General features: G+C 64.8%; 3 protein-coding genes across 12 annotated transcripts in view; 1 reads left to right on the forward strand and 2 right to left on the reverse strand.

Moving 5' to 3' along the window:
* Nucleotides 1–4,864, reverse strand: part of LRP1 (LDL receptor related protein 1) — a 131,319-nt gene extending 126,455 nt beyond the window's left edge. For 3 of the 5 annotated variants that reach the window (XM_071455985.1, XM_071455983.1, XM_071455984.1), the window contains exon 1: nt 4,457–4,647. In XM_071455985.1, coding sequence (XP_071312086.1) covers nt 4,457–4,529 — 73 coding nt within the window. In that variant the 5' untranslated portion in view covers nt 4,530–4,647. Of the gene's footprint in view, nt 1–4,456 lie in introns of all 5 variants that reach the window. The other 2 variants (XM_071455986.1, XM_071455987.1) reach the window with 2 other exon arrangements.
* A 3,343-nt stretch (nt 4,865–8,207) lies between these two features.
* Nucleotides 8,208–19,322, forward strand: STAT6 (signal transducer and activator of transcription 6). Of its 4 annotated transcripts, XM_071455917.1 has the most exons (22): nt 9,783–10,878; nt 11,510–11,638; nt 11,753–11,863; nt 12,213–12,342; nt 12,435–12,573; nt 14,141–14,224; nt 14,311–14,615; nt 14,715–14,846; nt 14,943–15,131; nt 15,203–15,290; nt 15,380–15,502; nt 15,607–15,699; nt 15,841–16,047; nt 16,124–16,218; nt 16,306–16,442; nt 16,551–16,697; nt 17,278–17,347; nt 17,652–17,777; nt 17,862–17,963; nt 18,063–18,128; nt 18,312–18,458; nt 18,535–19,322. In XM_071455917.1, the coding sequence occupies exons 4-22, from the start codon at nt 12,227–12,229 to the stop codon at nt 18,710–18,712; spliced, it is 2,544 nt and encodes an 847-aa protein (XP_071312018.1). In that variant the 5' UTR covers nt 9,783–10,878; nt 11,510–11,638; nt 11,753–11,863; nt 12,213–12,226; the 3' UTR covers nt 18,713–19,322. The 4 variants fall into 4 exon arrangements, with proteins under 4 accessions (XP_071312017.1, XP_071312018.1, XP_071312019.1 ...); XM_071455916.1 differs by lacking the exons at nt 11,510–11,638; nt 11,753–11,863 and adding an exon at nt 8,208–8,452 and having other exon boundaries at nt 10,597–10,878; XM_071455918.1 differs by lacking the exon at nt 11,510–11,638.
* NAB2 (NGFI-A binding protein 2) lies at nt 19,258–23,716 on the reverse strand. 3 transcript variants are annotated; one of them, XM_071455919.1, is made up of 7 exons: nt 23,576–23,716; nt 21,832–22,633; nt 21,483–21,616; nt 21,008–21,059; nt 20,708–20,840; nt 20,425–20,625; nt 19,258–20,312 (listed from the first exon to the last, which is right to left on the reverse strand). In XM_071455919.1, the coding sequence occupies exons 2-7, from the start codon at nt 22,624–22,626 to the stop codon at nt 20,218–20,220; spliced, it is 1,410 nt and encodes a 469-aa protein (XP_071312020.1). In that variant the 5' UTR covers nt 22,627–22,633; nt 23,576–23,716; the 3' UTR covers nt 19,258–20,217. The 3 variants fall into 3 exon arrangements, with proteins under 3 accessions (XP_071312020.1, XP_071312022.1, XP_071312021.1); XM_071455921.1 differs by lacking the exon at nt 20,425–20,625; XM_071455920.1 differs by lacking the exon at nt 23,576–23,716 and having other exon boundaries at nt 21,832–23,094.
* Between the last annotated feature and the right edge of the window lie 272 nt (nt 23,717–23,988).

Raw genomic sequence — 23,988 nt, forward strand, 5'->3', positions numbered from 1 at the left:
CAGCCTTGAGGGGCAGCCAGGTCCCTCCTGGAGGGGGAAGGAGCCGTGGTCTTTACCCAAACCCCCTGACCCCAGGCAGTGGGAAGATGGATTTTGGGAGCCAAGCCTCTCTGCTCACAGCTTCTCGTGCCACCACCCCCGTCCCCTCAGCCGACTCCAGGGCTGTTTTCAGGACCCCACCCAGCAGCTGGTTTACACAGCTTTTCCCTTCATTTGGCTCTGATTTTCCACTCCAGTCCTGCTGTTCCTGTGAGGAGAGGAGAGGGGAATGCAGCAGAGCCTGGGCAGCCCCACTGGGCAACCACAGTTCAAGCATGGGCTGGGGGCAAAGAGGAACCACAGAACAACATCTGAGGAGGATGCTCCAGAAACCAGGGCCTCGAAGGCACTGGGAGGACCTGAATGGCTTTTTCTCCCCATCATCCCAAACCAGTTTTTAACACTGGTTAAAACACAGTTTTTACTCAGTTTTTAACACTGGTTAAAACACAGTTTTTACTCAGTTTTTAACACTGGTTAAAACACAGTTTTCACCCAGTTTTTAATACTGGAGGAAAAGCTTGACCACAGGTCAAGCATGGGCTGGGGGCAAAGAGAAACCACAGAACAACATCTGGAGCCAGAGCCAGCTCCTCCAGAAACCAGGGCCTTGAAGGCACAGGGAGAACCTGGATGGTTTTTGCTCCCCATTATCCCAAACCAGTTCTTAACACTGTTTTAAACACAGTTTTTATCCAGTTTTTAACACTGGTTAAAACACAGTTTATAAAAAACAGTTTTTACCCAGTTTTTAACACTGGTTAAAACACAGTTTATAAAAAACAGTTTTTACCCAGTTTTTAACATTGGTTAAAACAGAGTTTATAACCAGTTTTTAACATTGGTTAAAACACAGTTTATAACCAGTTTTTAGCACTGGTTAAAACACAGTTTATAACCAGTTTTTAACACTGGTTTAAACACAGTTTTTACCCAGTTTTTAACACTGGAGGAAAAGCATCACCAGCTGGAGCAGCCCCCGCTCCTTGCCGGTTCTCAGGCTCCCCCGGAGCACATGGAACCAGCAGGGAGAGAACACGAGGAGCGAGTGGTGGGGCTGAGACACCGAAGGAGAGGGGGCTGCCACAGCTGCTCCCACCCCCACAGCGCCCACTGAGCCTCAGGAGCTTCAGAAATTCCTGGGTTTCAACCCAAAGCCAGCACCACTGCCAGGGATGCTCCAGAGCTGCCCCATCAGGGACAGGGAGCACTTGGGGACTCTCACTGGACACCACAGCAGCACCAGGCACTTCTCATGCCAGGACAGAGCTCCACAGGGCTGCTGGAAGCCAGATTGTCCTGCTGGAAGCCCAATTGTCCTGCTGAGATGCTCTAAAAAAATAAAATGGGATGCTACAATGCTCCACACAGGAATGATGGACACTCCCACAGCAACCACTGAGCCTCAGGAGCTTCAGAAATTCCTGGGTTTCACCCCAAAGCTGGCACCGCTGCCAGGGATGCTCCAGAGCTGCCCCATCAGGGACAGGGAGCACTTGGAGCCAGAGGTGAGTGGTCAGATCTCTCACTGGACACTTTTCACATGAGGGTAGAGCCTCACAGGGCTGCTGGAAGCACAAAAATCCTGCTGGGATGCTCTAAAAATAAAATGGGATGCTACAATGCTCCACACAGGAATGATGGACACTCCCACAGCAACACCTGGGTTTCAGCCCAAAGCTGGCACCGCTGCCAGGGATGCTCCAGAGCTGCCCCATCAGTGCCAGGGAGCACTTGGGAACTCTCACTGGACACCACAGCAGCACCAGGCACTTCTCATACCAGGACAGACCCTCACAGGGCTGCTGGAAGCCCAATTGTCCTAAAAAAATAAAAATGGGATGCTACAATGCTCCACACGGGAATGATGGCCACTCCTCTGGACACTGCACAGAGGAACCCCTCAGGTACTGCCCCTCCAGCAGCTCCTTCTCCTCCCAGCACCTCAAACCTTCACTCTTCACCTCCAGTGAACCCAGAGCAGCTCCGGGCGTGTCCCTGCACGCTGAGGGAAGCAGCGTGTGCACACCCACACGTGTGCACACACACACACACACACATGGAAAAACACACGGGAAAACACCCTGGAACACAGGTGGGGACACCTGGGAACACACCTGGGCACGCAGGGACGCACGAGGGGACGTGCCAGACCACCAAGGTGGCAAGAGGGAAGCGCGGCACCAAAACATCCCAGCAAGCCTCAACCACAGGTATTTCCAAAACAGGAACAGGGGGATCCCTGCCTGCCCTCACTCCGCTCCCGGGGCTCTGGGGTGCCCCACACCACCCCAGCAAGTGGCAGAGGACTGGGCAGGCAGGAGCTGCACACCAGTGCCCTTTGTTCCCCATGGAAGAGCTTCCTCCCGCCCCACGGCTGGACTTCGTCCTCCTCTCTCCTCCAGGAAAAAGCAAAGAGCTTCCAGAGCTGCAAAACAGAGGCAGTGAGTGTGAGGAATTAATTCTCCAGACAAGGATGGGGACCTGCACCCTGCTCTCAATGAGCTCCTGGCCTCTCCCAGAGCCTCACTGTGGGAAGCCAGGACCACGAGGGTTGAGGCACCAGCTCAGGTGGCACCTTGGTGGCACATTCTGCCCCTTAACCGACCCGACCACGTGCTTGTGGTGCCTCCACATCCTCCCCACCCACAGCCTCACACAGCTCCCATCACCGCGAGGCGGTGGGACAGCACCTGGACCCCCTCACAATCCCCTAAAAAGGAGCCCCTGAGGAGGGGGACGTGCACCAGGGAGGAAGGAGTGTCCTCTGCCCCGCTCCAGCTCCTGGCATGTGGAGAAGAGGATGGAAGAACTTCCCTTCCAGCTCATCATCTTCCCGCAGCCCGGTTTCCAAAGGCAACGCAGCTTATGCAATGAGCGCTGCCTCCCTTCCGCCCCCACCAACTTCTGGATCCGCCGGCTGCTCCGAGCCACCTCCGAGTGCCACCGACACCTCGTGTCCCCAGGGAGGTGACCCCAGAGGGCTCAGCTCTTGGCCACCTGCACTGCCCAGCTCGCCCGGCTCAAGCAGCCCCGCAGGTGCCACCGGGGGGGGGTTGAAGGGTGCCCTGAGCTGCCCCCGCTGCTGTCACCTCCCTCCAAGGGACACAGATCAAGTGTCCACACACCCCCGAGAGGGTGAGGAGGGGCTGGAGGATGGAAACCACAGGCTCCGGCCTCCCGCAGCCCCAGACATGAATCTGGGGCAGGGATCTGGCGTTTGCCCAAACCTCCTCCTCCTCCTCCTTCTCCTCCATCCCTCGGACACGACGGGTCAGATGCTGCCACTGCCACGACACCAAATCCCTTCTCCCTCTCTGCTCCGAGGTGGGCAAAGAAACGGGACAGAAAAACCTCCCCCTAAACCAAAAAACCAACCCCCTCTCGTTCATCCATCATTCCGGCCTCTCATTTCACCAGGCCATTCCCGTGAGGACGGAGGGGAATCCGTCACAGGAAAGCCAAAACTCCCCCATTTCGCTGCTTTTGAAGGGAAAAACAGCCCCGGAGCGTCCGAGCGTTGCGAGAACTTCGCCACGGCCGCCGGTTCCCGGCTGGAGCCGCTGCCAGCGCGGAGCACGGGCGCTGCCAAGAGCGGCCCCTCGCACATTCCCAGCCCGGCCATGGAGCTGACGAGCTCAAGTATTTACTGAATAGATCAATAAGGGCCGGGAACGCGACGTGCACGGCTTGGGAACGAGCGGTTTGGCAAGGAGCTGGATGGACGGATGGGGGGGGGAGGCTGGACAAACGGACACGCGGATGGGGGGAACGGACAGCCCCGGCTGGCTGGATAAATACATTCCCGGTGCCACCAGGCCCGGTCACAGCCAAACTCCGCAGCCGGGCGTCGCGGCTCCGGGAGAAGCAGCCCCGGTTATGCAAGAGGGGGAGCGTGGGGCGAGGCCGGGCTGTCACGGGCACCCCTGGGACCGCCGGGACCCCGGACCCGGTCACCCCCCGGGACACCGGGACCCCCCAGTCCCGGCTCCCGCAGCGGTGCTGAGCTCCAACTTTCCCGCTTGGCTGCGGGGAAAACTTTGGATTCCAGAGGAAAATGGGATGGAGGGCGGGTGGGAGCCACGGGAACGGGCAAAGAGGAGAAAACGGGGAGCGCCAGCGAGCGGCCCCCGCGGCTGCAGGGGGAACGGAGCGGGGGGCGCACCGTGCGCTGCGGAGGGGTGCGGGGAGGACGCGCCTCCCCAGCCCGGCCCGCAGCTCCCCGTTACCCCCCGGTCCCTCCGGTGTCCCCACGGTGCGGTGGGGCCGGGCTGCGCCCGCTCTGCTTTGTCACGGCGGCGCCCCCCGCCCCCTCCCCGGCCCGACCGAGCCCCGCGCCCCCGACAGCGGCTGCGGCGCCTCCCCCTCCCCGCCGGTATCGCCCCGCGGGGGTCCGGCCCCGCCGCCCCCCACTCACCTTCGAGGGCGCGGGCGGCGGGCGCGGCCAGCAGGGCCAGGAGGCTCCCGGCGAGGGCCAGCAGCGGCCCCATGCCGGCGGCTCGGCGGCTCGGCGGCGGCGGCGGCGGCGGCGGCGGCGGCTCCTCACGCCGTGCTGCCCGTGGGGCGGCGCGTCCCGGGCCCGCGCACCGACATCCGCGGGGGGCGGGCGGGGGCGGGCCGGCGGCCGGGCCGGGCCGGGCCGGGGGGGCGGGCGGACCCTCCGGGCTGGGCGGCGGCGGCGGCGGCGGGGGCCGGGGGGCGGCGGCGGGGGATGGGGATGGGGGGGGGGCGCGGGGTGTGCGCGCGCCGCCGCCGCGGCGGAGGGAGGGACGGACGGTGATTTTGGGGAGGGGGGGGGAGATGGAGAGCGCGCCGCCGCCCGCCTGACGTCACCGGGCTCGAGCCGCCGCCGCCGCGGACGGGAACGGGGAGGGGGGGGGGGGGGGGGGACGACACGCGCGTGGCGTTGGGGGGGGGTCCTACGCGCATGCGCGTGCGGGGCCGGGGCTGCGCCCCCCGGTGGGTGTGGGTAGGGAGAGGGTCCGATGTCGGTACCGGTGTCGGTATCGGTATGGTCCGGCCAGGGATCCGGTGTTGGTACCGGTATCGGTCTGGGTATGGTCCGGCCAGGGGTCCGGTGTTGGTACCGGTATCGGTCTGGGTATGGTCCGGCCAGGGGTCCGGTGTTGGTACCGGTATCGGTCTGGGTATGGTCCGGCCAGGGGTCCGGTGTCGGTACCGGTATCGGTCTCGGCATGGTCCAGACAGGGGTCCGGTGTCGGTACCGGTCTCGGTCTCGGTATGGTCCAGGCCGGGGTCCAGTGTCCGTGTCAATAATGTACAGGCAGAGGTCCGGTGCCGGTGTCGGTATCGGTGTTAGTATGGTACGGGCAGAGATCCGGTGGGAGTGTCGGTGTCAGTGTTGTCCGGGAGCGGTCCGGTGCCGGTGCCGCTGCCGCTGCCGGTGTCGGTATGGTACGAGCAGGGCATCGGGGCCGGGACCGGTGTGGTACAGGGACAGGGGCAGGGACAGGGACAGAGACAGGGACAGGGACAGGGACAGCGCTGCGTGTCCCGTGCTCACACGCGGTACCGGCCCGCGATGCCGCTCCAGAGCCCGGCCCGGGCCTGCTGTGGTGGCCCCCAGGTGCTGGGGCGGCCCAGCTCCCCTCTACCGGCACCCGGTACCGGCTGCGGGTCAGAAACGGACGGGACAGCAGAACCTCATCATCCTCAGGGGCAACAGGACCCTCTCAGGGCTGCAGAACCTTCGCTGTCCCGGTCCCTTCGCCGTCTCCAAAGCCATTCTCCCAGGACAGCAATACCATCAGCGTCCCCAAGGGCTTTGGGACCCTCACTGTCCCCCCAGGGCACAGGACCCTCGCTATGTTCAAGGGCAGTGGGACCCTCACTGTCCCCCCAAGGCAGGGGTGACCCCCCAGGGCACAGGACCCTCACTGTCCCCCCAAGGCAGGGGTGACCCCCCAGGGCACAGGACCCTCACTGTCCCCCCAAGGCAGGGGTGACCCCCCAGGGCACAGGACCCTCACTGTCCCCCCAAGGCAGGGGGTTCCTCATCACCCCCAGAGCTGTCACCCCCCAGGCCCCTCGCTGTCCCCCCAGCCGTCCCTGCGGGGGCTACAGGAGCAGGGTTCAGGATCAAGGGTCCAGAACAGCGGATTCCCATCATGGGGGTCCCGCCGTCACTCACCCAACTCCGGCTTTGACTGAGAACCGTGACGTCAGAGCCATAGCCGTGACGTCATCCAGTGGCCACTCCGCTGCCTGCCAGGGCCGGGGGCCGAGGAGGGAGATGGGCAGCGGTGCCGGCGCCGTCATCAGGCACCATGCGACCCCTCCGCGTGATGTCATATGTTTTTTTAATTATGTCACACGCCTGCTCCGCCCCACCCCGCTCAGGCAGCTGCAGGGGGGGAGAGAGTGATTCAGGCTGCTGCGGCGCCAGATGTTCGGGAGAAGGTCCAGATGTTCCCCCGGGGCGCCGCCCCTGCAGAAGTGCAGGGGTGGCAAAAATCGCGGTGTAACCCGGTGGGCTGGAGGGGTTCTGGGGGCCGGTTCTGTACTCCCCATTCCCCCAGAGCCCCCAAACTTCGCACAGGACTCGGGGAGCGGGTGCGATTCTGCTTCCTCCCAGGCGTGGGTCCCGGCCAGCGCTCCACAGCCCCCTCCCCACTCGAGACCGTCCTTTACGGGGGCGTGGGGAGGCCGGGAAGCCCCTTGCCAGTCCCGAACGAGTTTCCTCTCTCCCGGGATGTCCCGGTACGCCGTGGACAAGCCGCGCTCACGGGGCCTCGGGCGCGTTTGATGCTCGGAATGGCAGCACCGAGAGTCCACTGGCGCCACGGCGGGAGGAGCCGGGTGGAACGCGGGGACCCCGCAGCCCTGCTCCAGCCCCGGTCCCGCATCCCGAGCCCCGGTACCGCATCCCCAGTCCCGGTACCACATCCCCAGCCCCGGTACGGCATCCCCAGCCCCGGTACCACATCCCCAGTCCCGGTACGGCATCCCCAGTCCGGGTACGGCATCCCTACCCCCGGTACTACATCCCCAGTCCCGGTACGGCATCCCCAGTCCGGGTACGGCATCCCTACCCCCGGTACCACATCCCCAGTCCCGGTACGGCATCCCCAGTCCGGGTACGGCATCCCTACCCCCGGTACCGCATCCCCAGCCCCGGTACGGCATCCCCAGCCCCGGTCCCGCATCCCCAGCCCCGGTACCGAATCCCCAGTCCCGGTTCCGCATCCCCAGCCCCGGTACCACATCCCCAGTCCGGGTACCGCATCCCCAGTCCGGGTACCGCATCCCCAGCCCCGGTCCCGCATCCCCAGCTCCGGTTCCGCATCCCCAGCCCCGGTACCACATCCCCAGCCCCGATACGGCATCTCCAGCCCCGGTACCACATCCCCAGCCCCGGTTCCGCATCCCCAGTCCGGGTACCGCATCCCCAGCCCCGATACGGCATCTCCAGCCCCGGTACCACATCCCCAGCCCCGGTTCCGCATCCCCAGTCCGGGTACCGCATCCCCAGCCCCGGCAGCCCCGGCCCCGCCGCTCTCGGTTCGCCCCGGTGGCACCGCGGTGCGGCAGCGCCCCCTAGCGGCCCCGAGGTGGCCGTGCCCCCTGCTGCCCCCGCCGCTCCGGTGGGCGCTGGGGTCGGAGCGGCCGAAGGAGCGCCCCGGGGCGGGCCGGGTACCCCCGTGAAGCACCAAATCCCCCCAAGAAACGAGCACCCCTTTCAGTGCCCCCGCTGCCGTGTTCGGTTCGGTACCGGAGGGCGCAGCAGAGGCGGGCACAGCCCGGGACCAGCCACGGGCTCGGACCCCAGGACGGGGACCGGGGTTCAAACCGTGCAGGGAAGGTGCAGCCCGGGACCAACGGCCCGGTGCACACGGGAACAGCGGTGCCACAGAACCGGGGCTGCCCCGGTGCGACGGCACCCACGGGGGTGGGCGGGGGGCACGTACGGGGGTGGGCGGGGGGCTTGGAAGGGCGGCAAAGAGGGACCTGATCAGAGCAGGAGTAGGGTCAGGAGTGGATGCCACAGATGGGGCGGGGGGACACGCGTGGGTGCGAGCAGTGGGTGTGTGGGGCGGAATGGGGGTCACCAGTGGGATTTGGGGTAAGAGCGTGGTCATAATGGGGACAGGAATGGGGAGATACGGGGCAAGAGTGGGGGCACGACTGAGTGGGGGCTGATATGGGACGGACGCGGAGCCGGCGGGTGCCGCAGCCCCTCGGTGGCGACGTCCGGGGATCCCAGGTCCTGCCGAGACTGGTCCCAGTCCCGGTGCCCTCCCATCCCTCCGCTCACGCGTCTCCTCCCTCTTCCTGCGCTCGCCGCTTCCCGGCGGAGCGGGGACCGGCCGCGCCCGCCGCCGCTATGGAGTGAACGAGAGGCCGCGGGGACCGGCCGGACCGGCCGCCCCCCGCCCGCGGCTGCTCTCGCCAGGTAACGGCGGACGGGACCGGGGACTCTGCCGCTGTTTGGCACCTCCCGGCCCTGAACTCGTGCAGGGGCACCGAGCTGGGAGCCGGGGTGGGGACGGGGTATCCCAGGGGCGGGGGCTGCCCGGGGCTGGGGGGGCTGTCCAGGGACACCTCCCGGCTCCAGGGGTGGGCAGTGCGACGTGTGACAGGCTGAGGGGGAGGTCCCCCTTATCAGCCCCTCACTGGGGTGCTTGGGGATGGGATGGGATGGGGAAGGGGCTCTGGGACCGGTGGCACCGAGGCTGTATCAGCTGCCGAGGTGGAAATGCAGCCCAGCTCGACTCAAAGTGTGGAGCACCCGCTGAGGATGGCACCCAGCTCTGCTAGCACCCAGCTCTGCTGGCACCCCACTCTCCTGGCTGGGCGCTGTTTGGGGACAGGGCATGCATGGGGCAAAGGAAGAGCCCTTCTTTCCCCTGTCCCACCGGTGGGCCTCAACAGTGAGTTCCTGGGACGGGAGCGGCACCAAATCCAGGCCGGGCTCCCAGAGCTGTGAGTCATCCTGGGCTGGGTCGGCTGGGAAGGCCCCGCTCCTTTTCCTACGAACCAGAGGAAATTTCATGTCCCGAGCGGTCAGCACCCCCAACACGTGGGTGTCCTCCTCATGGCACTGTCACTCACCAGTGTCCCACCGTGTCCTGTGTTCTGGCCTCAGCCTCGGCTGGCAGCAGTGGTGTCCTCAGCACCCTGGGGAAACTGAGGCACGCTGAGGAGCAGAAATGTCCCTCGGGCTCTTCCCGGCAAGGGCAGAGTCAGAGAGAAGTGCGGGTGTTCACAGCATTTGGAAAACCTTGGAATATCCATCGGTGTGAAAGCCACGAGGAATCTGAGGGCAGGATAGGGAGCATGCTCTGAGGTGCCCCCGCAGGGTGAGGAGGGTGCAGAGGGCTGGGAGATCGCAGAGCCAGGCTGGGACATCGCAGAGGGGACATGGGACATGGTGGGATCCATCCCCGTGCCCCCGACACGGCCCGCCCGAGGGTGGGGGGCTGAGGTTGGATGCCAGCAAGGGCTGGTGGTTAATGAGTAACATCCGTGGGATGGACGGCAGCACCTCGGCACCGGGAAGGGGACGGGGAGTGTGCGGCAGTTCCAGCTTGGGAACAAGGTTTCCTGTTGCAGTGAGAGCACAAAGCTCGTACTGACACTGTGGGGGTCCCTGAGCCCCCTCTCCGAGCCTGGGCTCCTCCTGAGCCACCTTCTCGCCCAGCCTCGCGGGTAGGCAAAGCCCTTGGGGTGGAGGAGGAAGCGAAAGTGGCTGGGTGGAGGGGGTTTGGGGAGGGGGAGAGGGTGGGGGGCAGCTTCTCCCCGTCCACAGGTGCTGTGTCCTGCCCCATGTTGAGCCGGTTTTCCCGGCTACAACACAGCTGCGACCTCGGTTTCCGCTGCAGGAGGGTCCCCATGGGATGTTGCCCCCATGGGGGAGGGAATTGGGAAAAGCAGAAGAAGAGGGAAACCTGGAAAGTGGGATTGGAAGGATTCAGGGCATGGCTGGGCTGAAGGAGCTGCTGTGACTGATGCCAGGAGGGGACAAGGCAGATCCCCTGCCTCCAGCTCCTCCTGGGCTGTGGGAGGAGGAGGGAGCAGAGCAGCTTCTCCTGCAGGCTCTCAGCAGATCCAGGCATGCCTGGCTTAAGGCTTACGCTCCAGGTTGGCGCTTCCAGCCAGCAGCTGCCTCCCAGGGCTGAGCAGAAATACAGGTTTAATGGGGAAGGAGCATGGGGATTAACCTCGAGGGTGGCAAAAGGAGAGGCTGTTTTTCCCCTCCTGCCAAGAATCCCACTGGGACTGTGAGGAAAAGCCCTGCAGCATTCCCAGAATTGCTGCGTGCGTTTCTCACCGGGCATTGACCCCTGGGAGTCACCTCATGCCCCGCAGCGAATGCTCGGGATCTGTTTACTCCGGGCCGTAAAGTGGAGTCGAAAGCAAAAGCATTTCTGGAAGGCGTCAACCTCCAGCCACCATGACCGGTCCCCTCCTGGGGTGGCACCGTGAGGGCTGGTGACCCCCGGGCTGCTCCCACCGCAGGGCTCGGGGCAGGCCGCAGGCGTTTGTTTGCTCCGGCCGCGACGTTGCCCAGTGACGCCGGCTTCCTTCCCCTCGCAGGCTTCTCGGAGTCTCTCAGCTCCACCTCCGCCCTGCGCCTTCGGCGGCTCCGCGCGGCCCAGGCCCGTGGGGAACAACGCGCTGCCCGCGGGGGACTCGGGCCGTGGCCGCGGCTTCGCGCTCGCCCCTTCGCCTGAGGGCACGGCGGGCCCGGCCCGCGCCGCCCGGGGGTCCCGCCGCTGCCCGGCCCCTCGGCTGGGCTGTGAGACGCCGCCGGCGCTGCGGGATCCGCCGCGGGATCGGGCCTTGGCCCCGGGCGGGGCCGGCGGAACCGGCAGTGAGGTGTGTGTGTGTGTGTGTGTATGTGTGTGTGCGTGTGTGTCTGGAGACCCCCTCGGCCCGGCGGGCCCGCGGGGCTGCGGCGGGGCCTGAGGGGGCGAGCGGGGCGGGAGGAAGGGCGGGAGCTGCCGGGAAGAGGCGCGGGCAGTGCTGAGGGGACGGGCTGGGAGTGTTGGGGTTCCAACTCCCACCTTGGGGTGCGGCGGGGCCGTGAGCCTCCAGCTCAGCCATTCCAGGTGGAATTCCCAATCTAGCGCCTCATTCCAGTTCTGTTCTTGCTTTTCCTGATCTCTCGAGCCCACCGAGTGTGAGGGCCTCCAGCCCGGGCATTCCAGGTGGAATTCCCTCATTCCAGTTCTGTTCTTGCTTTTCCCGATCTCTCGAGCCCACCGAGTGTGAGGGCCTCCAGCTCGGGCATTCCAGGTGGAATTCCCTTTGTAATGCCTCATTCCAGGTGGAATTCCCAATCTAGCACCTCATTCTAGGTGGAATTCCCAATCTAGTGCCTCATTCCAGTTCTGTTCTTGCTTTTCCTGATCTCTGCAGCCCACCGAGTGTGAGGGCCTCCAGCCCGTGCATTCCAGGTGGAATTCCCTCATTCCAGTTCTGTTCTTGCTTTTCCTGATCTCCACAGCCCACCAAGCTTCCAGCTTGGGCATTCCAGGTGGAATTCCCCATGTAACGCCTCATTCCAGTTCTGTTCTTGCTTTTCCTGATCTCTGCAGCCCACTGAGTGTGAGGGCTTCCAGCCCAGGCATTCCAGGTGGGGGAATTCCCTCTGTAACACCTCATTCCAGTTTTGAGGGCCTCCAGCCCATGCATTCCAGGTGGAATCCCCTCATTCCAGTTCTGTTCTTGCTTTTCCTGATCTCTGCAGCCCACCAAGTGTGAGGGGCCCTCCCTGTGGGGGACACCTGAGGAAATTCTGGGGGACAGCCAGGCCACCTCACTGTGGACACCCTGGTTCAACGGCCTCACCAAGTTTGGGGTAATTCACACTTCTCCAACTCCCCAGGAGTTCCACATTCTTCCACCTCTCCCATGCCCAGTCCAGCAGCACTTGCCCATCCCTTTGAAAATCCTTGTGGCAAAAGGAGCAGGGAATCCCCAGAGATTCAGGAAACTGAGGCACAAGTGGGCTGCCAGCCCGCCCAGGATTGCCCAAGAAGCTGATCCTGGATCAACCTTCCCACTCCTCCTTCTTCTCCTCCTCCCCAGCCCAGTGGAGCAGCAGGTTCAGACGTGGAGGGACAAGCAGCAGCTCTTGCACCCTCCCTGAGGAGCTCTTGGCCCTCAAGGGCTGCTCAAGTGCTCCCCATCCCCTCTCCTGCCTTCAGGTGACTGTTCCAAGATGTCCCTCTGGAACCTCGTGTCCCACATGCCACCAGAGGAGTTCAGCAGCCTCTCCACGGAGTTTCCCCGGAGCCTGCGCTGTCTCCTGGCTGAGTGGCTGGAGAACCAGCCCTGGTGAGTCTCCCTGGACCAGCACAAACTTGGGGGTCACACAGGGGGCAGGTGGGGGATCCATGCCCATTCTCCCAACTTTTCCCCCTCTCCAGGGAGTTCATCAATGGCTCAGACGCCTTCTGCACCAGCATGGCCAGCAGGATGCTCTCGGACATGCTGGAGAAACTCCGCAGCACTGCCAGCAGCGACGGGCAGCAGTGCCAGATCCTGCAGCAAGTCAGCAACATCGAGGTGTGCAGGGACCCTGGGGCTGGGTCACGCTGGCATTGCAGCCAGCTCCCAGGAAAAATTGATTGTTTTATGCTGCAAGGGCTCAATGCCTAAGGATGGTCCCTGGGTGACAAAATTTTCCAGGCTTGTGAGCAATAAGCAGACTCAGCAATTGGGTTTTTGGGGTCTTCCAGAGGACAGAGGGGTTTTTTTTTTGCAGTTCTGCAGCCCAGTGGCTCACAGGGAGCTGCCACATCTTCCCTGAAATGGTCCTGTGGGGACCCCCTCAGCCCCTCAGCCCCCCGTTGTTGGCACCTGGGGGCTGTGTCTGCAGATGTTCCCCATTTTCTGCTCGAGTGTTTGATTTCTCCTTCCTCCAAGCTGTGTGGGTCTGCATTTCCTCCTGCTGTGAGCTCTGGGTTTCATTTTTGAGGCTCTTTCTCTTATCAAGGCTGTTGGAATTGCTCTGTCCCTTTCACAACCATCTGATTTATCTCCCCTGGCCGGTGGAGCTCAGAGCACCACAGCTGAGCAGGGCTCACTCCCAGAGCCCCAGTCTGGTTGAAAATTCTGCTTTTTTTGGTAACAGACCTTTTTAATATTCAACATTTGGGAAGGGATCAGCTTTAGTCACAACTTCTGGGGAACAGGGTGACTTTTCAAAACAAGACTTTGTTGTTTTGTTGCTTTGTTGCTTTTTGCTGTAGGAAACAAGCAGATGTTTCAGCTTAGGGATTTTTTTATTATTTAAAATGCTGACGCAGAGCAACCCTCCTGTATTCCCTCCTCCCTCCATCCCTCATCCCAAAACACCAAATCCTCCCTCCTCCATGCCCAGCCAGGCTGTTCCCTGCTTTTGGTGCTGCTGTAACCAGGTGACCCCCAGGATGGGCAACCACAGGGCTGGGGGGTTGCAGGTGGGAGCCAAACTTGGGCTTCTCATCCCCCGAATTCCAAATTTTCCCTTGAAAAGCCCACGGGGCTACCAGTGCTGCATGCAGACCCCCACACTGGAGCTCCCACCGGCACAGGAACCCACCAAGCACGTCATCAGCCATTCCCCCATCGTGTTTCTGCTGCTGTTTTGGGAAGTTGCTAATTTGGGAAATGCGTGAAGGCCGGAGGAGCTGGCACGGGGACACGGGAGGCAGAGCCAGCAGGGGAATTCCTCTCCCTGGTTTTTTGTCAGTGGAAAGCATTGATCCACCCAGGGCAGCTGGGAGAGTCTCCCCCAGGTGTCAGGCTGGAGGTTGGAGGAAATGCTCACAGGAATGGAGAATTCCTTTCAGTTTGGATTTTTTTTTTTTCTCTATTTCAAGTTGATTCTTCTACTTTTTATACAAAAAAAAAAAAAAACCCAAAAAATGGAGTTGGAGCCGATGATCCTGACGTTCCCTCCAACTCCAGACACCCCATGATTCTATGCACCATTTAAAGTGGTTTTAAAGCTACAAATCAGCTCTGTGGTGCTTGTGGAACCCCTGAATTACCTCGTCCAGGTGCTGTGGGCGGGGTGGGAAGGAGCAAGGAGCGGGGGGCACGTGCCGTGTCCCCCCCTGACACCCCCAGTTTGTGTCCCCCTCCCCAGAACACTTTCCGCCGGGACCCTCTGCGGCTGGTGGCCGTCGTCAGAGCCGTCCTGGAGGGCGAGAAGGCAGCCGTGCTCAAACGGGTGGGTGCCCCCTGCCCCTCTCCCGGGCACCCCGAGGTGCAGGACCGGCCACAACCCCCCCCTGACCCCTCTGTGCTCTGCCCCAGGACCATCATCTGCCTCTCAGCTTCCACCGGAGGCAGGAGGAGCTGAAGTTCAGCCTGGGGCTGCAGCGGCTGCAGCACCGAGTCCGGGAGATCCAAGCGCTCCAGGAGGAGGGGCCCGGGCGGGACGGGGCCGTGCAGAGCTCCGTGGCTCCCAGGGAGCTGCCCACCCTCATCATGGAGGCTGTGAAGGAGTTGGAGGCAGCCAAACAGCAGGTCCTGAAGAGGATCCAGATTTGGAAGAGGCAACAGCAGCTGGCAGGGAATGGGGCAATCTTTGAGGAGAATCTGGCACCGCTGCAGAAGAGGTGAGGGGGCACAGGGCAGAGCTGGGGGATCCTGAGCAACCTCCTGCTCCCTCCACCAGGTGAGTGAGGGTGGGGTGCTGAGAGTCCCCCTTTCCCCAGGTGTGAGAACCTGGTCGAGGTTTACTTCCAGCTGCAGCAGCAGGTGATGGCAGCAAGCACAGAGCTGGGGCCTGAGCTGCTGCCCCGGCTCCTGGAGCGCTTCAACGAGGTGTTGTCCAGCCTGGTCAAGAGGTAACAGCTGGGGGCTGTGGTGGCCATAGGTTGAGGTGGATCTGCAGGGGCTGGTGGCTGTGCCAAGTGCCACCATGGTGTCCCTTTGTCCCTCAGCTCCTTCCTGGTGGAGAAGCAGCCCCCACAGGTGCTGAAGACCCAGACCAAGTTCCAGGCGAGCGTCCGGTTCCTGCTGGGCCCGCAGCTGCTGAAGGCAGTGCCCAAGCCCTACATGGTGAGGGCTGACATGGTGACAGAGAAGCAGGCACGGGAGCTGGAGCTCAGCAACTACAGCAACACCCTCAGGTGAGCAGTGGGTGTGAGGGCAGGGGGGTTTCCCCACCACCATTCCCCCCTGACCCCCTTCCTCTGCCCAGTGAGAGCACGGGCGAGATCTTGCACAACACGGTGGCCCTGGAGACCAACCCCACCAGCGGGAACTGCTGTGCCAACTTCAAAAATGTGGTAAGTACCACCAGCTAGGGGCTGGGCTGGGGGCTCCATTGGGTTTTTGGGGTTCCTGAGGCTGGGGATGCTCAGCTCTCTGTCCCCAGCTGCTGAAGAAGATCAAGCGCTGCGAGAGGAAGGGCTCTGAGTCGGTGACGGAGGAGAAATGCGCCGTCCTCTTCAGCACCAACGTCACCTTGACCCCCAGCAACGTCTCCATCCACCTCCAGGTACCATGGGATGGGGCTGGATGTGCTGAGCCTTCCCCTGTGGGACACTGGGACAATCCCAGGGCAGCCACCACGCCTGGCTCAGGGCCACTGTGTGCCCTCAGGTCCTGTCTCTGCCCATTGTGGTCATCGTCCATGGGAACCAGGACAACAACGCCAAAGCCACCGTGCTGTGGGATAACGCCTTCTCTGACATTGTGAGTGCCACGAGCTGGAGGGAAGGAGCTGGAAACTGGGGCTGACTGGGCTTTGCACTCCCACCAGTGCAGGTGGGAGCAGGAGCCCAGGGGTGGGACATGGTGGGCATCCTGTCCTGATGTCCCCCTGCCCGGCCACAGGACCGGGTGCCCTTCGTGGTGGCCGAGCGGGTGCCCTGGGACAAGATGTGTGACACCCTGAACCTGAAGTTCATGGCAGAGGTGCAGACCACCAAGGGGCTCCTCAAGGAGCACTACTTCTTCCTGGCCCAGAAGATCTTCAATGACCACAGCGCCAGCCCCGAGGACTTCCAGAGCCGCCACGTCTCCTGGGCCCAGTTCAACAAGGTGACTGGGAGGGATGGCCAAGGTGGGCAGGGGCCAGCGTGGCCATGGGGAGCCTCATGGCCTCTCTCTGCCTCAGGAGATCCTCCCTGGCCGGGGATTCACCTTCTGGCAGTGGTTTGATGGAGTCCTGGACCTCACCAAGAGATGCCTCAAAAGTTACTGGTCGGACAGGTGGGTGCCCCAGGGCTGGGCTTTGGGGGGGTCCTGATCCCACCCACTGCCATGGGTGCTCCTGATCCCTGCTCTCCACCCATCCAGGCTCATCATGGGCTTCATCAGCAAGCAGTATGTGTGCAAGCTGCTGAGCATGCAGCCAGATGGGACCTTCCTGCTCCGCTTCAGCGACTCCGAGATCGGGGGCGTCACCATCGCTTACGTCATGCGGGGCAAGGACGGTGAGACGGGGTCAGGTGCAGTGCAGGGGAGGGGTCCTCACTGCCAGGGGGTGTGGGCAGTTCCAGGAACCAGCACTGGAATGCAGTGACGTGTCTCCCCTCGCTCAGGCTCCAGCCAGGTGGAAAACATCCAGCCCTTCTCTGCCAAGGATCTGTCCATCCGCTCCCTTGGCGACCGCATCCGGGATCTGGGGCAGCTCCGGAACCTGTACCCCAACATCCCCAAGGACCAGGCCTTTGGGAGTCACTACAACAGTGAGTGGGGAGGGCCTGGATGGGCCCTGGGGTGTCCCTGTGCACCTCAGCAATGCTGTGAGGGCGGTTATGGACCAGGCCTTTGGGAGTCACTACAACAGTGAGTGGGGAGGGCCTGGATGGGCCCTGGGCTGCAGGGACCCATCCTCTCACCTTCTTTTGAGAATGAAAATTCATTATAAACTTCAAAATCCCCATCAGCCTAAAAACAGACTTCTACTCCCTCACCTTCTTCCCCATTGCACTGGTCATATCATGATCTGTCCTACAATTTGCAACATGATATAGGGCCTCAGACCTCTACATTACAAAATTTTTCACTACCTGCTATTCTTCATTGAAGATCTTCTGGTCAAGGAAGAAGCAGTGCTTCTTGAGGAGCCCCTTGGTGGTCTGCACCTCTGCCATGACCTTCAGGTTCAGGGTGTCACACACACTCTGCACCCCAGCAATGCTGTGAGGGGGTTATGGGTCTCACCCCGGTGGCCCCAGGGCTTGCAGGAGCAACTGGGGCTGGTAGAGATGGTTGGCAGGGCATGGTGGGGGTGGTGGTTCATGGATGGTTCTCCTCCCTGAGCAGAAGAGCAGACAGGCAAGGACGGCCGGGGCTACGTCTCCACTGCCATCAAGATGACTGTGGAAAGTGAAAGGTGGGTGTGAGGCCATATCTGTGCTGGAGGTGTGTGCACATGGGCCAGGGTTTGCACAGACCCCTGGCCAGCCTGAGCATCCCCCTGGGCAGGGAAATCCCTGACTGGAGAAAACAGAGCTGTGCTGGTGAGCAAAGAGCCCCCTGTGAGCCCTCAAGCTGTGCTGGGGCCCATTTGTGCACCTCCCACCCTCCCCTCGAGCACCCACTGGCCCATGTCCCCCTTCAGAGCCCCCCTCGAGCACCCACTGGCCCATGTGGAGCCTGGACCTGGCAGTGCTGATGGGGTCCATGTGCTTTTGCAGGGACCAGCAGCCCCCAAGCACCATGGGGGCCCCCCCTGAGGCCCCCCAGGCACCGATGTTCAACCTGCCCATGGTGCAGCATGAGCTGCACCCTGAGAATCTACAGCCACTGCTGGCCCCCATGTGGTGAGTGCCCTGCTGTGGGGCGTGGGGTGGGGGCTGTGGCAGTGCCCCCCCCCCAATCTGAACCTCTGTGTGTGTGCACTGCAGCCCCCCCACTTCATTCTGCCCCCAGCCCATGCCCGGGGGCTACCCCACGGTTGAGAGCAGCATCATGATGGTGCCCGACAGGCTGACCCCCCCCTTCCACAGGTAGGAGCAGGGCAGGCTGGGGGGCAGGGGGGACACCCCACCACCCCCAGCAGGGTTCAGGGGTGTTCCCCCTTCCCTGAGTGCTCCTGCTCCCCACAGCCCGTCCCCGATGCTCTCGCCTCCCTCGCTGTCCCACTGCCAGGACCCTGCCTTCAGGACCCCTGGGTAAGAACTGGCACACGGGTGGAAGGGGGGCACCGTGCCCTGTACCCCTTTAGCCCTTCCCCACCTAATCCCAGGCTGGCAGAGCTGGAGCAGCCACCCCACAAACCAAGCAGTGCCCCCCGATACCTCGGGGCTGGTGAGTGCCCTGGGGGATAGGATCTACCCCATTCTTTGCCACCCCAGACCCTTCATGCCCAGCCAGTTCCTGCCCGGGGATGTCTCTCAGCTGCTGCCCGCGGGTCCCTCAGCAGAACCGCAGGACGAGGAGATGCCCGAGCTGCCCCCGTTCCCGCTCCTGGAGGAGGCGTCGCTGCAGAGCCCTCCGCGGTGGTAAGCACGGGGAGGGGGCAGCAGAGAGAAGCCCCTCCCAGTCCCCACCTGGTCACCCTGCTGTTTCTGTGCCCAGGATGTCGCCCGGCATGGATCAGCCATCAACCTCAGAGTTGGATCAGCTCCTGGAGATGCCCCCGTTGCCCCCCTTTGCCCCCCTCCAGCAGCACAGCGGGTACCCCAATTCCAACCTGTCCTCCTGGGGGCTGGGGGATGCACGGTGGGATGACAGCATCCGGCCAGGACACGCGTGAGGGGGCTCCTGGTGAGGGGGGGGTACATCGGACTGCGAGTCCCCCCCTCCACTCCCTCCCAGCCTTGCCTGGGTTCATGGACTTGCTACGACTCCCGCAGGAGTGGAAACTCCAGCTGGCAAAGGCGGGGTTTGGGGGGGGGATTTGGGGTAACCCCCGTCGTCGTCGTCCCCTCCACCTCCGTGCATTGCATCCGCTGCCGGGGGTCCGCGGGTGAGCGGGTGCGGGCTTAGGGGGGCCCCGTCCTGCGTGGGGGGCACCGGCAGCCGCACGCGGTGCCCCCAGCCCACGCCCGCCGGGATGAGTCACCGCGGGGGCGGGAGGCGGCAGCGCGAACGGCGCCGGGGCGGAGGTGCCAGCCCGGTGCCCCCCGGCGGAGGGGGGGGGGGACGGGACACACCGGGACCCCCATGGAAGGGGAGGACACGAACTCCCCCCCCCCCCCCCGCACCCCCGCAATCAGCGCTTGCTTTGGGGTTTTGAGCTGTTCCGTCACTCCCCCTCCCCTCCAGGTTCTCCAGGTTGGAGCAAAGGGGGTAGGAAGATAAGCCATAAAATAAAGTTTTATTCCAAAATAACAAAATAAATAATCTACTGTACACGGTACAAAGGAAGAGTCGCTAATGCTCTAAAAAGACACCACACAGTCCTAACGGGGGGGTGGGGAGTGGGAACCCCGGGGCTGGGCACGGTTTGTAGGAATGGGGGGAATAAAGAGGAGGAACCCCGAGGGGTTTTGGGGTGGGGTCGGGGGGAACAGCACCTCCCCAGTGCCCATCAAACGCCGCCTGCATCGTGCTGGGAGGGGGTGACACCCCCCTGGCACGTGTGACACCCCCCGGCACAGGGACCATGCTGGAAGCACACGCAGGTATCGGGGTGCGGGGGGGGGGGGTTCGTGCGGGGGTGTGTGTGTGTATTGGGGGGGGGGGGGGGGTATTTACAGCCGATTGGGTGCTGGGGGGGGGTCGCAGGGTTCGGGGGGGCGGTGGGGGTGCACAGTGAGCTGGCACGTGCTGCGGGGAGGGGGCTGGCGGCTGCTGCGTGGGCGCTGCGGGTGCGGGATGGGGAAGGGTGGGGAGGGGGGACCGTGTGCCCGGCGTGGGCGGCAGCGCTGACGTGGGAGCACACAGTGCGACGCGTCTGTCCCCGCGTGGTGACAGAGCCCGAGGTGGGCAGGGGGGGAACGGTCAGCACGGGGCTGTACAGGGGTGGGAGGGGGGGGGCTCCAGTCCATCGAGGGCTCCCCAGCCCTGGGGGGCGGCGGGGGAGCGGAGCCGGGCGGGATGAGGGTATTGCTGCTGCGGGGAGTTCGCATCCCGCCGCGGCTGAGGTAACCAGAGCGTCGGTGTGGGACGGGAGGGGGCCGGGTGGGGCGGGGGGGTTATGGATGAGACCCCTCCCCTTCTCCCTCCCCCCAAGCGCCCCCGGGCCCGGAGCGCCGCCGCACCCGTCCCCCAGCACGTTATTGCTTCGTTAATGGTGGCGGGGGGGCTACAGGGGCCTCACTGCCTGCTGGTCTCCTGCTCCACCTTGATGGTGCCCCGAGGGGGGTCTGGGGGGGCCGGAGGACCCCGTTCCGCCAGCCCGTCCTCGAACTCTGTGGGGAGAACACGGAGATGGCCGTGAGGACACGATTGCACAGCAGAAGGCAGCGGTGCCCTCCTGACCCCTGCCCGCGGCAAAGCCCCCCCGGCCCCTCGGGGGCTCACCTGGTCCCGGGGGCTTCCCCGGCAGGCAGGGGCTGAGCCGCCCCACGCGGTCGTGAGAGACCAAGCGGGCCAGGCGCAGCCCCTCGTCCATCAGCGTCTGCTGGAGGATGTGGCGGCTCCAGAGCCCGTGGGGAGCGAGGCCGAGGGGCACGTCCGGGGCCGCACCGGGAGGAGGGGTCAGCCGGGGACAAGCCCCCGCCGCTGCCGAGAGAGGGGCGACAATCAGCGCGAGGAGAGGGGGCCGAGCACCACCAGAGAAAGGGAGAGACCCCCCCCTACTCACCCTGCAAGTGGCCGTCGAGGCTCTCCCCGGAGATGCTGCCCGTGTCCTCCTCCAAGCTGGCTCGGTACCCGGCCCCGGGCGGCTCCAGCCCCACCGGCAGTGCCAGGAGCTCAGGGCGGCTCTGCTCTCCCGCCTGCCAGGAGCACACAGGTGAGCAGAGCCCCTGCACCATCCACCCCACAACACCCACGGCCCTCACCCCAGGCTGGCATGGGCAGCCCCGGGCGTGTTGCACAGTCACACCCACGCTCACAGGTGCGCACACCTGCACACGCTGCTCTCCCCTGCACCTGCACCCACCTCCTGCTTGAGCCGCTTGGCCACGACGGCGCCGCTGTCCTCGGGATGGGCCCTGGGGGTGGAAAGGGGCTGTGTCAGGCGTGGGGGTGGCCACAGCAAGGCTGTGAGCAGAGCCACCAGGCAGGTGGGGTTCTGGCACCGATGGAATTGGGGGCGGAAAAAAGAGGGAAGCAGCTGGAGAGCAAAGGGAAAAGGCAGCCCTGGCACGGTGGGCAGGGGACTTTGGGGATGGAGGCAAGAGATAGGGCATCCCCAGCGGCATCCCTTTGCTGCCTGGCATCCCTTCCCACGCCTGGCATCCCCGTCATTCCCATCCTCCCCACGTCCCACGCTCCGAGGTCAGGCAGAATCCGCCCACACTGGCAAAGGGGAACTGGGGGCCGCAGAGTCTTGGCCCCATGCAGAAGTGCTGGGGGCAAGGAGGTGACAACCAGACCCCCCCTCTAGGCCTACAAGGGTGGGGTTTTGGGCTCACCTGGCGACCTTGAGCGAGGACAGGTAGGTGCTCTCCCGTGCCACCTGTCGTGACAGCGAGAAGAGCTCGACGCGCCGCAGCAGCAGCGAGTTGTCCCGCAGGCAGAACTGGGCGGCCGCCTCATTGATGATGAGCTGGGGGCAGGAACGATGCGTGAGTGGGGACAGGGACACGGCAGCACCCACGGGACAGCACCGCCCACGCAAGCCTCAGCTAAAGCAGCACCAGCTCCAGCCTGGCGTGGGAGGAGAGCTCAAATCCCACCCACTCACCACACCCCCAGAGCCACCCCAGTGCCTGTCCCAAGCCAGCGCATCGAACAACTCCGAGCAGGGAGCTCCCTCCTCACCTCGTGCAGGGTGAGCTGCTTGCCCTCGCGGCGCCGGGCCTCGCCGCGGCCGTAGATCGCGCTGTGCCGCCGGATCTCCTCCTCCTTCTGCCGGTCACCGTCCTCCAGCTGGAAGATGTGCCCCACAGCCTTGGCCAGCTTCTTGTTGAGCTTCATCAGCGCCCTCAGCTCGGCCTCGCCACCTCGAGGGCAGCTCTGCAGCAGCCTCTCCACGCTCTCCACCACCGTCCGTGCCAACTCCGGCTCCAGCTCCGTGCCCACCGCCTGCTCCCCGCTGCTCCCGCCCGGGGAGAAGGGGGGACCCCCGGGCTCCTCATCCCCACCACCCTCCGACTCGGGGGTGCTCCTTCCCGGCCACGGTGGAGCCGCTGACGGTGACAGCTTCTCCCCTGGCTCCGTGGGGCTGCGGGCTGGGGGCGTCCCGGCGCTGCCACCCCCTTTGCCCGCGGCCTCGCCGGGGCTGGCGTGCCCGTTGCTGAGTGCCTTGCGCCCACCGGCCTCGGAGAGCTTGAAGAGCGGGATGCTGCTGACCGGGACAGCCGAGACGGGCTGGCTGAAGAGCCCTGGGTTGGATGCCCATTCCCGCAGGGCCTTCTGGAGGCGGCGGACGTGGAGGGGCTTGGTGGCCATGCCCACCAGCGCCATGATCTCCAGGAACTCCTCCTCGCCCGCCTCGCAGAGCTGCTGCACGTCGTCCCCCCCTTGCTGGATGAAGGTCTCGTAGTAGCCCAGCAGGTTGGCACGTTGCAGGACCCGGTAGAGCTGCAGCTCCCCCAGCGTGCGGGGCAGGGCCATGACGAGCCTGTGGTGGTGGACAGAGGACAGATGGACTCACCAACGGGATGGACGGACGTGCAGGAGAAAGCCCTCCCTGCCCTTAGGCCTGGTACAGGGCAGAGGGAGCATTCCTGTGCATGGGTGTTCCAGTGTCCCTAAACCCCACGGGGCGCCCCATCCCACCCATGTGCTCCAAACTGGGACGGTCCCTGCAGCCACAGCCCCTGGACGTGGCACAGACACGAGTGGGGTCACCCTCACCCCGACCCCTACCCCTTACCCTGAGCTGTGCCCACCCCAGCCAGCAGCCCCTCCATGCCAGCTCCTCACACAGGGCAGGACACACATCTGGGGGCTTCCCCCAGCCCCCCATCCCCGGGGGTGATGTGCCAGTGCCGACCCCACCATGGCCAACATCCCCCAGACCTCCTGCCCGTGCCCTGCTCCCCTGTGGTCCCCTGGATCCCACCGGGGCCGCCCTTCCCTGGTGACCCCGCCCCGCTCGGTGCCCCCATCCCCACCCCGGTCCCACCAGGGCCACCTCCCCCCAGCGTCCCCGCACCTGCCCGGTGCCCTCAGTGCCCCGAGCCCACCCCGTGCCCCATCCTCCCCCTCTCCTCCCAGCCCCACCGGGGTCACCCCTTCCCCGGGCTCTCCGCTCTGCCCGGTGACCCCCGCTGTCTCATCCCCCCGCCCCTCTGTGCTCCCACCGCTGCCATCCTCCCCCGACCCCTCCCGGTACCCTCCGGTGCCGCGGTGCCCCCGGTGCCATCCTCTCCCCGTGCATCCCGGACCCGCCCGGAGCCCCGTGGCCAACACCCCTCGTACCCCCCGCCCTGCCCGGTGTCCCTCGCCGCTCCGTCCCCCTCCGCTCCCCCCAGTCCCACCACGGCCACCGGGACTCCCGCCCTGCCCGGTGCCCCCCAGTGCCCCATCCCCTCCCGCCTTCCCCCCCCCGTTCGCTCACCGCCGCCTGGAACCGCCTCCGTCCGTTCCGCCCGCCCCGCCGGGCGGCCGGGGAGGGGCGGGGGGGCTCCGGGGCCGGCTCTAACCGGGGGTCCTGGGGGTGCCGGGGCTCGGGGGGTCCCGCGGCCGGGCCGGGCGCACTCCCTCCGCCGCGCCGCGCCGCTCTGCGCGCCGCCCACACGGGCGGGACCGTGAAATAGCAGCGGCCCCGGCTGCGCCGCGCGTGGGAGGCCCCGGGGGCGGATCCCGCGGCTGCCGCCCCCGCCGAGCGCGGGGAGGGGGGGGCAGCGGCGGGGGCGGCAGCACGGGGCCCCCTTCTTCTTCCTCCCCCCCTCCAACCGGTACCGGGAGCAGCGGGAGGGGAGAGGGAGCGGCGCCCCGCACGGTGGCACCGGGGGTCCCGCAGCCCCGGCA

This window comes from Agelaius tricolor, unplaced genomic scaffold, assembly GCF_023055355.1.
Source record: "Agelaius tricolor isolate 1412-34295 unplaced genomic scaffold, bAgeTri1.0.p SCAF_55, whole genome shotgun sequence".
Taxonomy (NCBI): Eukaryota; Metazoa; Chordata; class Aves; order Passeriformes; family Icteridae; genus Agelaius; species Agelaius tricolor.

Bases quoted from the DNA above. Each gene is read 5' to 3' on its own strand.
- STAT6 (XM_071455916.1), top strand. From the start codon at position 12,227: ATGTCCCTCTGGAACCTCGTGTCCCACATGCCACCAGAGGAGTTCAGC. The intron at 14,616-14,714 runs GTGAGGGGGCAC...CCCTTTCCCCAG, and splicing joins CTGGCACCGCTGCAGAAGAG to GTGTGAGAACCTGGTCGAGG. The intron at 16,443-16,550 runs GTGAGACGGGGT...CCCCTCGCTCAG, and splicing joins CGTCATGCGGGGCAAGGACG to GCTCCAGCCAGGTGGAAAAC.
- NAB2 (XM_071455919.1), bottom strand. From the start codon at position 22,626: ATGGCCCTGCCCCGCACGCTGGGGGAGCTGCAGCTCTACCGGGTCCTG. The intron at 20,841-21,007 runs GTGGGTGCAGGT...TGCTCCTGGCAG, and splicing joins CCAAGCGGCTCAAGCAGGAG to GCGGGAGAGCAGAGCCGCCC. The intron at 20,626-20,707 runs GTGAGTAGGGGG...CTCTCTCGGCAG, and splicing joins CCTCGACGGCCACTTGCAGG to CGGCGGGGGCTTGTCCCCGG.